This window comes from Ambystoma mexicanum, chromosome 4q (assembly GCF_040938575.1).
Source record: "Ambystoma mexicanum isolate Mex_15411 chromosome 4q, UKY_AmexF1_1, whole genome shotgun sequence".
In the NCBI taxonomy this organism is placed as follows: Eukaryota; Metazoa; Chordata; class Amphibia; order Caudata; family Ambystomatidae; genus Ambystoma; species Ambystoma mexicanum.
Window position 1 is genome coordinate 48126697 of NC_090928.1, and position 14789 is coordinate 48141485.

At 46.5% G+C, this 14789-nt stretch overlaps 1 protein-coding gene across 6 annotated transcripts in view; it reads right to left on the reverse strand.

Moving 5' to 3' along the window:
• The window catches only part of ERMARD (ER membrane associated RNA degradation), a 1617289-nt gene that overhangs the window by 843036 nt on the left and 759464 nt on the right, over positions 1-14789 (reverse strand). For all 6 annotated transcript variants that reach the window (XM_069607434.1, XM_069607436.1, XM_069607435.1 and 3 more), the window contains one exon: positions 8189-8303. In XM_069607434.1, coding sequence (XP_069463535.1) covers positions 8189-8303 — 115 coding nt within the window. The remainder of the gene's footprint in view (positions 1-8188; positions 8304-14789) is intronic.

Here is a 14789-nt window from a genome sequence, read left to right on the forward strand (position 1 = left end):
ATCTCCTTCATTACAGTAGTGACATCCAGAGAATCAAGAGCCAAGAGAGCATGCAGAGTAATCTCCCTCATCACAGTGAAATGTCCAAAGATCTAAGAGTCAAGAGTGCATTGTGAGGAATCTCCCTCGTCACAGTGATACACCAACTAGGATACTAGAAAACAAAAGCTGTATGGAGGTAATCTTCATAACGTCATAAGGCAGGGAGGAATTGCTGGAACTGTAAAGCAAGCTTTCAGGAGCCCTTGGGACGAAGTGAAGAGACTTTTGTGGACTCCCCAAGTGCCGAGGACCAAAATCACTCCCTGTGCAGCCCTTGAGGCCACAGGTGGAGATGTCACTCCGGAACCACAAACCTCTGGAGAACCCAATCCGCTGCAAGAAAACAATGGTTAAGTACCAAGCAATCAAGTAAGCAGCAATACCAAACAACGTGACAAGAGCTTACCAGGGATGACTGAAGAAGGACTGTAAACCTAGGAGGTAAAGGTTCCGGGACTCACGATGCAGCACCACTCAGGTTGGAGCATCCAGGAGTGGTATAGTGTAGTGTCCACCTGATGTCAAGAACGTAACCAGGCTATGAGGTTCCAAAACATGAAGTCCAGGTTACCCGATGCAAAGGGAAGTTCCGTGTGGCAGTCCGATAAACAATCCGTGGTCAGTGAACATCCAGGGTAAGTTGATGCCAAAAGGGAATTCCAACGATAATCCGTGTAACAAAGCCGAGTCGAAAAACCAAGGTATCCGGTATCCAACAAGAAGAAGCGTGTGACGCCAAACAGGTTACGAGTAACAGCTGTGAAGCAGCTAGTATACGGAAATCCGCGTTTAAATACTCGCGGTACTGGCGTTACCCTGTGACGCGTCGTCGCGTCACGTGTCCGGCCTACCGGGTCAAGTGAGCGAGCGACGGCTGTCACGCAACACGGAAGTCCAACGCGGATTCTCCGGGCTGCCAGATGCCAAAGAAGTTGCCAGTGTAAGAAAGGGCGTAACTTAGAAAGTGTTCTGTTTCCCATGAGGTGCGCTCCTGCAGGCAGGGCAGCGGAGAGCACATGTGAGTCCCGGACCGTGGAATGGGAAAGTGATGGAATGGGGGAGAGGGGCGAGCAACTGGGATTCCAAGGTCTCGGGCAGGGGAGATATGATTGTCAGGAGTGCGTGGGACAGGAGGTATGACATAGCAGGGGTTTTGCTAGGTCTGGAAAAGATACGGGGCTACGCTAATATCGGGCCTGTCAGGGCTAGCTAGCCTTTTGGCTGCAGCCCCTGAGCTTCTATCCGGGGCTACAACCAACAGACCGGGGGCTATAACCCCCTCAGCCCACCCTAACAACTCCTCTGAGTGGTAGGGTTAGAGTGCCTACCCAACCCTCCTGACTGCCTCTCCCTGCCCTACAATGTCCACCCTTGCTGCACGCCGCCGGGCGCACTTCCTAGGTAATCCCTCATTGCTGCCACTCGCCTATATGTTCGTGTTATGACTAGCTGCAACAACTATTATGAACCGTGATCTCGATCAGACAGTTGCTGCCACGTATTTACTTTACCAGACTTTGCTGGTGCTTCACGGTGCCCTGCCTCGCGTGAAGCTTGCTGGCCTGTAGTAACATTACCTGTAAAAATGCAGGTTATTGCTAGTATGGAAGAGACAACCGGCCCCCCTCTACTCGGCGGAATGGAAGATTGTCTGTGTAAGCCTTAGTTGTTTATTGGGCAACCAATCAATATTTCATGCGCTTAAATATTCCTTGTACCTGTTCTCCTCTCCCCTTTCTCGTACTGCTGATTTCTCTCTGTAACTCCCTTCTTCCTGACCTTGATTACTCAGCCTGTTCGCAACACTGTTTCATGATATCGACTTGTACACCGATGTCGCCCCCTGCACCATGAGTCAAGGTTTTCACAGTCTGCATACACTTACCTATTTTGCCTCATATGCCAATCTGCATGCCTGATGTAGCCCCACATACCATGAGGCAAGGCTTTCCCAGTCTGGCTACGCTTACCTATTTTGTCTCATATGCCTGTCTGCATGCCTGATGCAGCCCCGTACCATGAGGCGAGGCATTCCCAGTCTGCGTACACACGCCTATTTTGTCTCATATGTCTGTCTGCATGCCTGATGTAGCCCCCATACCATGATGTGAGGCTTTCCCAGTCTGCATACACACACCTATTTTGTCTCATATGCCTGTCTGCATACCTGATGTTGACCCCCTCCCCCGGTACCATGAGGTGAGGCTTTCCCAGTCTACATACACACACCTATTTAGTCTCATATGCCTGTCTGCATGCCTGATGTAGCCCCCAGTACCATGAGGTGAGGCTGTCCCAGTCTACATAGACACACCTATTTAATCTCATATGCTTGTCTGCACACCTGATGAAGAGGGGAGGCGTGCCAGTCTGTATACACGCATCACGTCTATCATTGACACTTATGCATGCTCTTGCACTTTTGCTAAATGTACCATGCACTTTCTGTAACTGGCGACTAGATGCCTCAGGGTTTTGTACGCTGAAATAAATGCAAAAATAAACAAATAAATAAATTAGGGTAGGTTTTTGGACAGAGGACATACACGTTTCATTTGGACAAACATCCTGACAATGAGCACCGAGTTGATATTTGTTTAGGTAGAGATAATCCTCTATAGATAGGGAGAGGCAGGTTCTTATTTTATTTCTGGTATCAAATGTTGTTGAAACATGCCACCCCTTTGTCTGACTCTTTACTCCCCCACACCACAAGGGGTGGATAGCGGCACACAAAAGAGATTACATCTTAGTTAAAGTCAAGGAGTTCAGTTTGAAGGGATAGCCACCTGAGAGAAATCTCAAGGGAGAACTAAATACTTTTGGGAAGGTGTCTAAAGTACTTGAGTGTACAAGGGAGATTGTATAATGAGAGGGGGAGTGTTAGGATCTCCATCATTAAGTGCAAAATTGATGGATTCTTGCTCATAAAGGGAACGCAGATATGAACGGAATCAGAAAGAAATTAAGAGCAGATTTTTGGTGTTTAGGGATGGATGCTGAGGTGGACAGTAGAGGGCAAATGTGTGCTCCATGTCAATCAAAGGACAAATCTGCAGTGACTCATGCAAGTCCCATGATGCCTGTAGAACTACGCTTAGGAGCATGGAAGAAAATAGCAATAGATATATCTGGAACATTTCAATTGCAACAGGATGATTGCAAGTATGTGGTGTGTGTGATGGACTATTATTCCAAAAGATCTTTAGTTCAACCAACATGAGAAGTAAATACGAACAGTTTAATTGGATTCCTAGGAAGAGCATTTGTGAGTGAAGGTACAGCTGAATCTATAGTTCCAGACAATGGAGTACAATTCAAGTCACGTGCGATGTGTCCATTTCTAGCATCTCATTATATTAAACATTGATGCATATCCTTGTATTATCCTCAATTAAATGGAATGGTAGAACAATTTAATTGAAGACTCAAGGAGTTACAGCAGAAGCGTTTGCCAAAGAATTTAGATTTCTAGACGGAATTACTCAGACACCATTCATCTTATCGCACCACAGCACATAGTATGACAGAATTAACTCCTGTTGAACTCCTGCATGAATGGCTATCCTGTACCAACCTGTGTCAAGGATGGGTTGTGAGGTAAAGAAAGAGAGTTCAAGTGGTATTATGCAGCAAGATAGGACCTTGAAAGGAGGGTGCAAGAGAAGCAGGAATATCATTAGCGTTACACAGATTACAAGTGGGGAGCTAGACCCGCCAATGTAAAGAAAGGAGATTGGGTGCATATGTGCTTGCCTGGAGAGGTTAGAAAAGTCATGTTGAGATTTTCAAGTACAAAGAGTGAAGGAGTACAGAGGAGATTTGTGTGGCTAGATAAAGGGGACAGGTGGAACACATGTCTCATATCATGTCAGTCAGAAGGAAGTTCTTGTGATGGTAATTTGTGTGGCCCTTGGTCTGATATCATCAGAAGTGAGGTGCTTCACAATAAGAATTGGTAGTGATGACTGTTTGAATAACCGATCTGTCAAGGTGAGTGTATAAGGCATTAATAGAATTAAACAGGGAGGAGGCGAGTCTACTTCCAGAAGTCAACGGAGGCCTCCATTGAGGGCCACATCTATCAAATTAAAAGACTGATGTATTGAAAATGGAAGTGGGTCCAACTCTTTACAAATTGGTATAAAGGGGGAAGATGTGTTATGTTATGGTCAGGAGTGTCCACCTGCTATACCTCCTGGCTCTGTACTTTTCATTCTTCCACACATACATCCCCCAAAATAGTATGCAGGACTACAGAAAGAACAATTAAAAATGGCTTCTCATCATTTATAGCCCAAGCACCCCTCATAAAGATAAGCATGTAGTCACTTCTGAGCAAGACACTGCAAAGAATGCTTGTGGCGATCTCACTGCAACAAAGCAAGGCTTTAAGTGCTGCTTCTGACGATTCGACTGTGTAAAACTTTAGAAGTAGCTTTAACACCATGAAAAGGCACACATCACTGAAGCTACACCAGCTACAAATTTAAAAACAGAAACACAGCATAAAGAAAACGTTTAATACATGTGCATCCTTTATCACATGAAAGAAAGTTGTTTTTCTAGAATCGATGTTGGACATTGCAGTCCCTCTAGCAAGCAATCTTTTAAGCTATAGCTTTTGTAATACACCGTGAAAATGTACCTACAACCCCCCAAAGCAGCATCTGTAACAAGTAGGAGCATTTCTCTGCTCATAAAAAACAGAATATCATTAAAACAGCTATGTTATGCATGTACTCTGAAATTATGAAAGTTGAAACGGTGTGAGTTGAACCGGTTTCAACTTTCATCGATTCTAATAATAATAATAATTCTGAGCATGATAAAGCCATTGTCAACACTGCCATTCTTTGAAATTATGTCAATTACTTGCACCAACGGGCTCGTGAAAAAATTAATTAATGTTGCATAGTGCAGGTTCTGAAAATCTAAACCACCAAAGTACTCCCAAAGTCCCACCATGCGAGGACCCATTTTTCAAGAAGTTCTGAACACAGTCAGTCACTGCAATACAAAACATGTGGCACTGTAGACTAAAATGGGGTAAACAGAAACTGCATAGTGGAAAGAAAAGGGAGAGTTTTGCTATGCTAGGGTGGTCGAGCAATAATACAATAGAGGAAAACATTCTGAGTTAAGGACTTTGAATAAGTACTGGTTTGGTTTGGAAAAAAGGTCTACAGGAACTAGGGTAAGAATTTAGAAATAAAGAACACATCTGTAAAACAGTGTCATGGATGGGACAATACTAAATGGGGCTCTCCAGCTTGTTCTGAGTACCTTGGGATGCTAATCCCAATTAACATTAAAGACTTACACCCCATCTTAAAAAGTCCCTGTTCCTCCAGGGACACCTTAGTCTATCAAACAAAGTCCAAAAGGGTGTGACCAACAATAAAAGTTAAAACCTACTCTTAAATCCTATGCTTCAAAAATCAAATGTTCTAGGTTTTGGCCAACAAGAGTTAGACAAATCTAATCTATCAATGTCCAGTCCTAGGCTACAAAGATGTTTCCCTGGGAATCCCCTCTATAGAGAACTAACAGTTCCAACCTCTCTGCAGTCTCTTGACTTGTCAGGCCTCTCCATGATCTTTCTCTTCTCCAGACCTCTCTACAGTCTTTCTATTTCCTAGACTTCTCAACAGCCTCTTCTTACTACACTGCCTTAGCATAGGCAAGAGAACTATTTCCTACCCATACCTGTGGGTTTTGAATGGTGGCTTCCTTTCCCACCACCACACACGTTTGCCTCTTACCGATATAAAAAGTATTTCTTCCCCTCAACCAGGGTACTTGTCAGGCAGCTATTAGTACAGTGCTGTGTTCTTTTTGTTGCGGTAGGGCCAGAATGCTCTTGGAAGAGCCCAGTTCTCAAGCCTTCCAATTAATTGCAGGTTTCTGCAGCAGAACTTTGCTGTGCTGTACCTCCTTCACACCCCTGGCCTGGGTCCCAAGCTCTCTGCCTTGCATTTTGCAGAGCTTCTACAGTTAGGCGACCTTATTCCAGTTGGCCTATTTTCCAAGGGAGCAAAGAGTAGCGGCACCGCTTCCTTCCGGCTGCGCCCTTGTCAGGCTTCCTTCAGTCCCTCTTGTGCACTCTGGCTGGTTGGTATCTTTGTAAACTGGGCCAGAATTGGTATTTTCCTTGGGCAGTCCGTATCTGATCCCCTGATTGGACTTGGACATTGGATTCTTAATTGGATCTTGATACTATTACTGCTATTATCTTCGTATAGGTTAGGAGGTAAATTGACTCCCTTAATGACTTATTGACTCATTACTAGCACTGCACCTTTAAATATGGCTATACCACCTGCGCCATCTTGCAATTCCCTGTGTGTGTTTGTGGTTCTGTGGTACTCTCCTGCTGCAGGTTTTCATCAGGCAAAAATGTGTGGGTTTCCTGTATGATGAGGGGTTCTGCGGTCGACTTCTCTTGTATGCAGGCAAGTTGTTTATGAGAAGCGTTCTCAGTTATGGTTTGGGTCCACTTCATGAACTGTCCCGGACAAGGACAGTAGGTTCTGAGATTCATAGTCCTATAGTGCTGTATGAGATTCTGGTTTTATCTGAAGGAAAACTATATTACTGCATCTCGGACGGGGGAGACTAGTTGAGGGAATCCCTCTCTATCCACTCGAGAGGAGGCACATCAGGTAGTGGCTGTTCATCCCAGTGCCATATGGCTCAGCCCCTCCATTAGCAAAGGATGAAACGTGCCACTAACTCTCCACACTATTGACAGCAAGCACTGTATGGTTCCAGAAGTCACATCTTATTTCTTCCCACACATCCCTTCTCGACGATCTTGATAAGGATCACCTGACCCTTGCCAGCTGTAAAAGAAAGTACAAAATGGGGACCTGGTTACATCTGTAAAATGCAATACTGTCAGGGCCAGTAAAACAGCTTTCATACATGCTGCACCTAGAATCTGGAATGGACTTCCACCTGAGCTTAGGGAATTGAAATCTATTGATGTTTTTAAAAGTAAACTCAAGACATGGCTTTTTAAATAAATTTGTTTCAATGGCCTTTAACTGTCACCTTAATTTTTATATCCTCTTTTCTTCTTTTAATGTTTCATGTTTGTATGACATATTGGCGCCCTCAAACCTCCGGATCCAAGGACAGCGCAGTATAAATTGTTAAATGTAAATGTAATAGATATTTTTTTCCTCTTGTCTACCAAGGAATGCGCCTCATCTGTTTGAGATGGCCATTTATTCCTTTCTGTAAAGAAAGGTGTTTTGCGAATGTCTCATCAATATGATTTTTTCATTCTATAAAAAGGCCATATGTATGAGATGTATTATATGTTTTCTAATTTTTGTAAACAAAAACTGAAAAAATTGATATCTTAAATTTACAAGCTCTAATCATATTCAGTTTGCATTCCCATTGCTATGCTCTGAGTGGCCATATTTATGCTGTGAGCCTTGTTTTAACTTGCTTTAGAAGCTCACCAGGATGCTGTCAAATTGTAGGAAGCAGGCAACAACTACCGTTGTGTCATGCCAAGAGTAGTGCTTCATCTTGGAGCAGTTAAGAAAAGTAGGAAGCTCATCAACATTTCCTTTGAGCAAAGGGAATTACTAGCTAGAGCTATTGCAGTCACTTCCTGGCTCTATACTAGGGAGGCCATGGCTTTTGGGTGTCTGGGGCCCATCTGGGCAGTGTTCCTCCCGAAAGGGGTCCAACATACAGTCTTGGGATATGATTTACAGATCAACAGTGATGTCGCAGGTGAGGCAGGACTTTTGTACCACGCAGGAGGGGGTGGTGAAAGTCATAGATTACGGTGGGACTTCCTACACAGACAGGATAACTAGTCCTATACAGGGAAACAGAAGAGCTTAGATAGGAAGGAAAGATGCTTATACAGGAATGGGCAGCGTCTATGTCACAACTTAGGGTAGAACATTCTGCCAGACAGGAGGGTGCGAGAGGCTTAAGCACAATGTGGCTGTGTGCCTTAGCTAGGCTGTGTGCTGAACTCGGCAGAGCTTGGACAAGCAGATGCAGCTCTTGGAAAGGAAGAAAATATCTCCCTCTGTCACTTTTCAGTGTAACAAAATCTATCAAAATGCTCTACGAAGTTTAACTAAAAAGTATAAATACCCAAATAATGTATTACCTGCCTTCTTTGAATGCAGTCAAAGACGAGGTCCAAAATGGCTGCATTGACTTCAATACAAAACTGGACTCTTTAACCAATTGTTCAGCTGCCACAAGTGTTTCTTCCTCAACATCTATCAAACAAGAAAACACTTTTTTGATCAAATATAACTATTTTTTGTTTTAGAAAGCATTTCAGGAAAACATAACTCCCTTCCTAAGGCAGATACTATACAAGTGAAGCAGATTGTTCCTTTATAAGGAAGAGAGGTTATGCACAGCATGAGGATACATGGCAGCCATATTAATTCACACTACGAAGTATTGGAAAGATAGAACAGTCTCCAGTTCCTTTTGTGAACAAGTATTTCAAACAACAGCCCATGTTAGAAGATAAGAGAGAAGTGCAAAATGGCACGCTGCACACAGACTGCCATTGCTAAGGACATGCTGCTATGTAGGGTCTATCACTATTCACTAGCAGGATAGAATGGACGGAATTTCCATGCATATGTCTTTATCTTTCAGAATCAACCACACTAAAAGCATCTCTGAAAATGATGATAATGGCCCAAAACATGGTCCTTTTCCATGGGATCAAATCTTCATAATGGCAAATTCATGTTTTCCCTGATCGGACTCAGGCTGTCTTGGAGAAAGATGAACTCCTATATTAATGTTCCTTATCATTCAAAGAAAAGGTAAATGGCCTGGATCTCTGCTTCCTTTTCTCTGTTATAAATGGATCAGCCGCATCCGTTTATGACTTGTACCTCTGCCCTAGACCCTTGTCAGCAGCAGTAATTAGCCAATGATGCACACACATCCTTACCTGAAACATGGCTTCCCCTCTCAGCCCTATTCTCAAATTCAGTGAGGTTCCGGAGAGGAGGAAGAACCTTTGGACCCAAAGAAGTGACAAATGTCCCAAACATTGTATCCTCACATCCAAATCCTGAGGTTGTTTCGGTTAATATATATGGTTAATGAATACGAGTGATTTACTTTTAAGGCGAGTGTTGTGGAAAATGAAAAGAGCACCAAGCCCAGTGCTTTATATGTACTTCGTGATTCAAGCATACAATCAGTTTATCACAGAGGGCGCTAGAGGGCCAACCAAGATGGCAGCTCCCCTGTAAGCTCTTGGTTACCTCCCACATGAATCCCGTTTAATTGCTGCAATCCTGAGGCGAAATCACCAAATATGCAGGAATTACACTATTCCAGCGCAGCACTTCATCCCTGCCGAAAATCCAGAGCAAATCGACCTCGCCTTCTGCCAGATATCTGCAGCGTGGTACAGGCTGAACAATCGCGAACTGCGTAGGCCCCTGGAACACAGGGCCACCTGGCATCAAACCTCCGACGACTGGTAGGAGGAGCCGCGGACTCACCCGTGAGACCTGCCGGGTCCAGCGGGGAGGTGGCATCGGAGGGCAGCACTACAGAAGTTGGCCCTCTGCGTGCAGTCCTCCAAGCCTCGCGGAGCCCCGCGGCGCCGAGCGGCTCCCCGGCCCGAGCCAAGCCGCACCCAGCCCGCCTTCCCGAACGCGTGGAGGAGACGCTCGGGACGGTGGTGGCGCTTCACTGACCCTACGGAGCAGCTACAAGGCCGACACCCAGCAGAAAGACGGTGTCGGAGCGGACACCAGCAGGTGAGAGGCGGGAAGCGCACGAAAGCACACAGTGGCACGCAAAACAAACAGGACAACAAGCCAACAATGCTAAGCAGGGCTGGCAAGAAAGGGGACGCCCCGCGGAAGTCTCCGTTCCCCGAGGCACTCCTGCCGTTTCAGCTAAGAGACGGACCATAACGATACTCCACGCAGCCCGGTCCCAGCCCCTCCTTGTGCAGCACGCAGCGGAAAAAATCTGCCTATTTAACACAAGAAATCAGCGACACCTCTTGAGGGGAAAAAGGAAAAGAACTTGGGGAAAAGAACTTGATCCGAAGACGGATAGCTACTAAATCCCACTAGTCCTCCATGTGAGTTTGTCCTGACACGACTGCGGCCCATCATCTGTGCACGCTTCGCCAGCGACCCACAGGGCACATGCAGCAACCGGGCACAGCTACTCCGTCCCGCCTCACATAAAACGCAAAAACTGGGCGCTCCGACCCTGCCACCGACAGCACAGGACAACCAACCGAACGGCACCCACATATCCACCAAGACCAAGATGGGGAAGTCTGACAAGTCCCAGAGAAAACTCAACTTTGACGTGGGCCCAGCACCCAAAACGCCCAGACCGGACCACCGCTCAGAATCTCCAACTAATCCATCGGAGGAAGAACACCTGCAACAAACAGACATTAGGGAAATCCTAATGGAACTAAACGCTGGGATAGGCGGCTTGGACTGCAACATAGACTCGCTCTCGTCCAAGGTGGACCTGCTGCAACACCGCCTCGATAAACACAGTGACAGGTTAGACTCCGTCGAACAAAGGGTATCAGATCTGGACGACGGCGCATCAGCACTCACCACCCGAGTCTCCACGCTTGAGGGCCAAATGAAAACTGTACTGACCAAAAATGAGGACTTGGAAGGTCGCTCCAGACGAAATAATATAAGGATAGTCGGGGTCAGAGAGCAACAACTACCAAACAAAATGGAGGAGCACATCGAGAAACTATGCACCAAGCTATTTGGCCCCGCTGTTCTGTCGCAATTATTCGTGGTGGAAAGAGCCCACAGGATCCCTGCAACAAGACTCGTCCCGTGAACACCTCCCCGCCCGATCATTGCCAAGCTCTTAAGCTATAAGGACAGGGACGCGATCTTAAGAATGGCAAGAGAAAAGGGCAAACTCCACTTCGATGGGGACGACATTCAGTTTTATCCGGACTTTTCTCCGTCAGTCCAAGCCCATAGGAGATCGTTCACCCATGTTAAACACAGGCTGCGCGCCAACCAAATCACGTATTCGATGCTCTTCCCTGCGAGACTATGCATTCAACTTGAGGGAAATACCCACTTCTTCAACTCCCTCGAGGAAGCCACACTGTTCCTCGCTAGGCAGGGATGTAAACCCGCAAACCAAATGTCCGGATCTGCAAGCAGAGAAAGGGCGGGGAGAGTCCCGCCTTGATGAACACCCGCGCCACTGATCCAAAGCAAGAAGGAAACAAGCCATCAGGTCAATCCTCGCAAACGGGAGGCTGGGGCCTAAGTCTTGGAAGGCCACCTGCGCCCCGTGCACAGCACGTCTTGTGTTCTAGTTGGGGGGTTCCAAACGGACGAGTTGGGGGTTGTCCGTGTAAGGAAAGTTGTTCTAATGTTATTGTTGTTCAAATTGCGCGCCATGCTCCACCACCCAGCTGCAGGCCTCGCCCCGGGCCCCGCCGCCACCCTTCACGCGCCCTCCGGTCTGATGCAGTTCCCATGCAACCCAGTCAGCCAAAGTGCCGGGACATCGGCGAGGAGAAGTCCACCGCTACTCCCTCAAACGGGTTCCATATAAAACATCATCGTGCCAATTCAAAGTAGCAACCTGGAACATTAGAGGGGGCAATATCCCAGCCAAGACACGTAAGATCCTGCAGTTGCTCAGACGACACAAGATAGAGGTGGCAATCATTCAAGAGACCCACCTTCTACCTCAAAATGAACACCTGTGGGCCCGCAATAGGCATGCCACCGCTACTTCTCTTCTTATTCATCCTACGCCAGGGGAGTCGCAATCCTCATTCACTCTTCGCTAGGGTTTCGCTTGATCAAATCGGAAAGAGACAACGATGGAAGGGCAATCCTGGTATGGGGGATTGTGGAGGGAGAGGAGGTGGTTTTCGTCAACTCCTACGCCCCCAACACAGACGGCGCAAACAACTTTGACTGGGTGCTGTCCCGCCTAGCGCGCAACGCAACCATAATCTGGGGAGGCGACCCAAATACACATCTCGACCCACAGAAACACAAGTCACAGCCAACAGCGAACCCATCCAAGGCCAGCCTACAAGTGCAGGAGATCTGCAAAGCATTCAACCTATCTGATATATGGAGGAACCAGAACTGGGAAATCAGAGACTACACATATCACTCAAGCGTCCATAATACAAACTCCTGCATCGATTATCTGCTAGTCTCCGCACATAGCAACTGGCAATGGGGCAGCTGCCAAATACTCCCCTAAACCTTCTCGGATCACGCCATGGTAATACTCAAATTCTGCTTACCCACTACCAGACCACGGCCCCCCCAATGGCACTTTAAAGCCAGATCTCTTGCGGATCAAGTATTTGACACAGAACTACGCAAGGAAATCAGCACCTTTCTTGAAGCTTGAAACTAACCAGGGCACCGTCAACTCCGCCGGGGTGCTGTGGGAATCACTTAAATGCTATGTAAGGGGCGTCTGTCTGGCCAAAGAAAACGGAATTCTGAAACTTATCAGACGAGATCTAGGGACCAGCGAAACTCACCTGAAAGACCTGGAAAAGCAGCAAGCCACTAATAACTCAGACCACATCCAGGCAATGTTGACTCAACTTCAGAAACCCAGCAGAACGGGAGTTAACATTTCTGGGCCACAATCATAGAATTAGACAATATGGCGAAGGACAGAAGCCTGGAGCCCTCCTTGCACGTCTCATAGCTGCAGATAGGAGACCAACAAGGGTGGACAGTATCTGATCACCGCAGGGAAATATGCTGCGCAAAGAAGAAGACATAGTCGAAGTTTTCAGAGCATTCTACCAAGAACTATACAGTGCCGGGCACCCAAAAGACACCGAGGCAATTCGGAACTACCTCAACGACACAGAACTGTACTAGGTGGAGCGAGCCACTGAACAATCCCATTACTCTAGATGAGATCCAAGAAGCAATAAAAAGTCTACCGCCATCCAAAGCCCCAGGAGCTGATGGGTTAACCGGCAAGTTCTATAAATACTTTGCCCCTCTCATAGCCTCCCTTCTCCTAAATGTCTTCGAAGAAGCGATCGAATCCGGCATTCTCCCACAAACACTAAGGGAAGCCAACGTAATTCTCCTACACAAAAAAGAAAAAACCTCCCGAAGAATGTAAATCCTATCACCCAATATTATTAATCAATCTCGATAATAAAATCCTGGCAAAGATTCTCGCAAATAGACTACTCCCGCTAATGCCCGCACTGGTACTCGCAGATCAGGTGGGATTCGTGCCTGGCCGAAACACTACATTTGGGATACGTAGAATGTTCGGGGTTCTGGCAGCACTCGAACCCTACCAGCAGGCAGTGGCGGTGCTGCTGGATGCCGAAAAGACGTTTGATTCCGTTGAGTGGCCCTTCTTGTTTGCCGTGCTGCAGCAACTCGGACTTGGGAAACAGTATATAAAGCTGGTCTCGCTTCTCTATAATTAGCCCCTATCAGCAATCACCCTCGGGTCGACTCGCTCAGCATATATAAATCTCCAATGCGGCACCAGGCAGGGATGCCCATTATCCGCCATGATATTTGCCCTTGTGATGGAGCCCCTAGCAGCGGGCCTCAGAGAACGCCAAATTCAGAGAGGGCTCAAAATAGGACCTCACCGTTTGATAATCTCCCTCTATGCCGACGACATAGTCCTGTACATGCAAAACTCCAGCGAAAACCTCAACCCGATTATGCGTGAAATAATAAAGTTTGGGTTGGTATCAGGGTTGAAAATCAATCAATCTAAATCAATCGTATTTCCCTTAAATACAAAGACCAGAATATTTAGGGATGATTTCAACTTTCATTGGGAAAAAGCTCACGTCCGATACCTAGGAATCCTGATGTCCCTGAACCACCACGACACATTCAAAGACAACTACGAAAGCACACTGAACACTAAGGGAAAAGGTGAACAGGTGGAAAACTCTCCCGCTCACCCTCTGCGGAAGAGCCTCATTGGTAAAAATGGTAATTCTCCCCAAACTCCTGTATCTATTTTCCAACATCCCTATCCTGTTGACACGGCGCTTCCTGGGAAATCTGAGAAGTCTGGTTCTAGACCTCATTTGGGCGGGCAAACCTGCAATGGTCCCTCGTGCTCCCTGTCACCAAGGGCGGCCTAGCACTACCCGATTCGGAACGGTACTACTGGGCAGCACAAGCCCAGTTCCTTAGTCACTGGTATGAGCCCCAGTTCGTAAGACCACACGTACAGGTCGAACGGGCATTGGCCTCACTCAACTTGCTGATGGCCGTGATCATCTGTAAACAGGCCGTGCCACACACGACACTAAACATAGTGCAATCTACATACACAATATGGCGAAAAATGGCCCAAAAGTATAAAATACAGTTCAGATACTCGCCTCTACTCCCCGTTAAATTCATCCCTGGGGTCCCACTCACTGCTGAGAAAGTGTTCCTAAACTGGGCAGACAAATGCAAAATAAGCACACTAGGTGACCTTTTCATACAAGATACATGCTATATTTATTGACTGTTATATAATCACTGTATGCAATTTATGCAACCATTGCTTTCAAGATATGCGCCCGGTAGCCTCCGGGCCTGGTTTGCGCTATACAAATAAAATAAATACAAATACAAATACCTTCATAACACCCCAGCAAGTGAAGGAGAAAGGTAGCACCACCTCCATAGATATTTTTATATACTTCAGAGTCCGTTATACCCTACAAGACCTCATTCCATCGT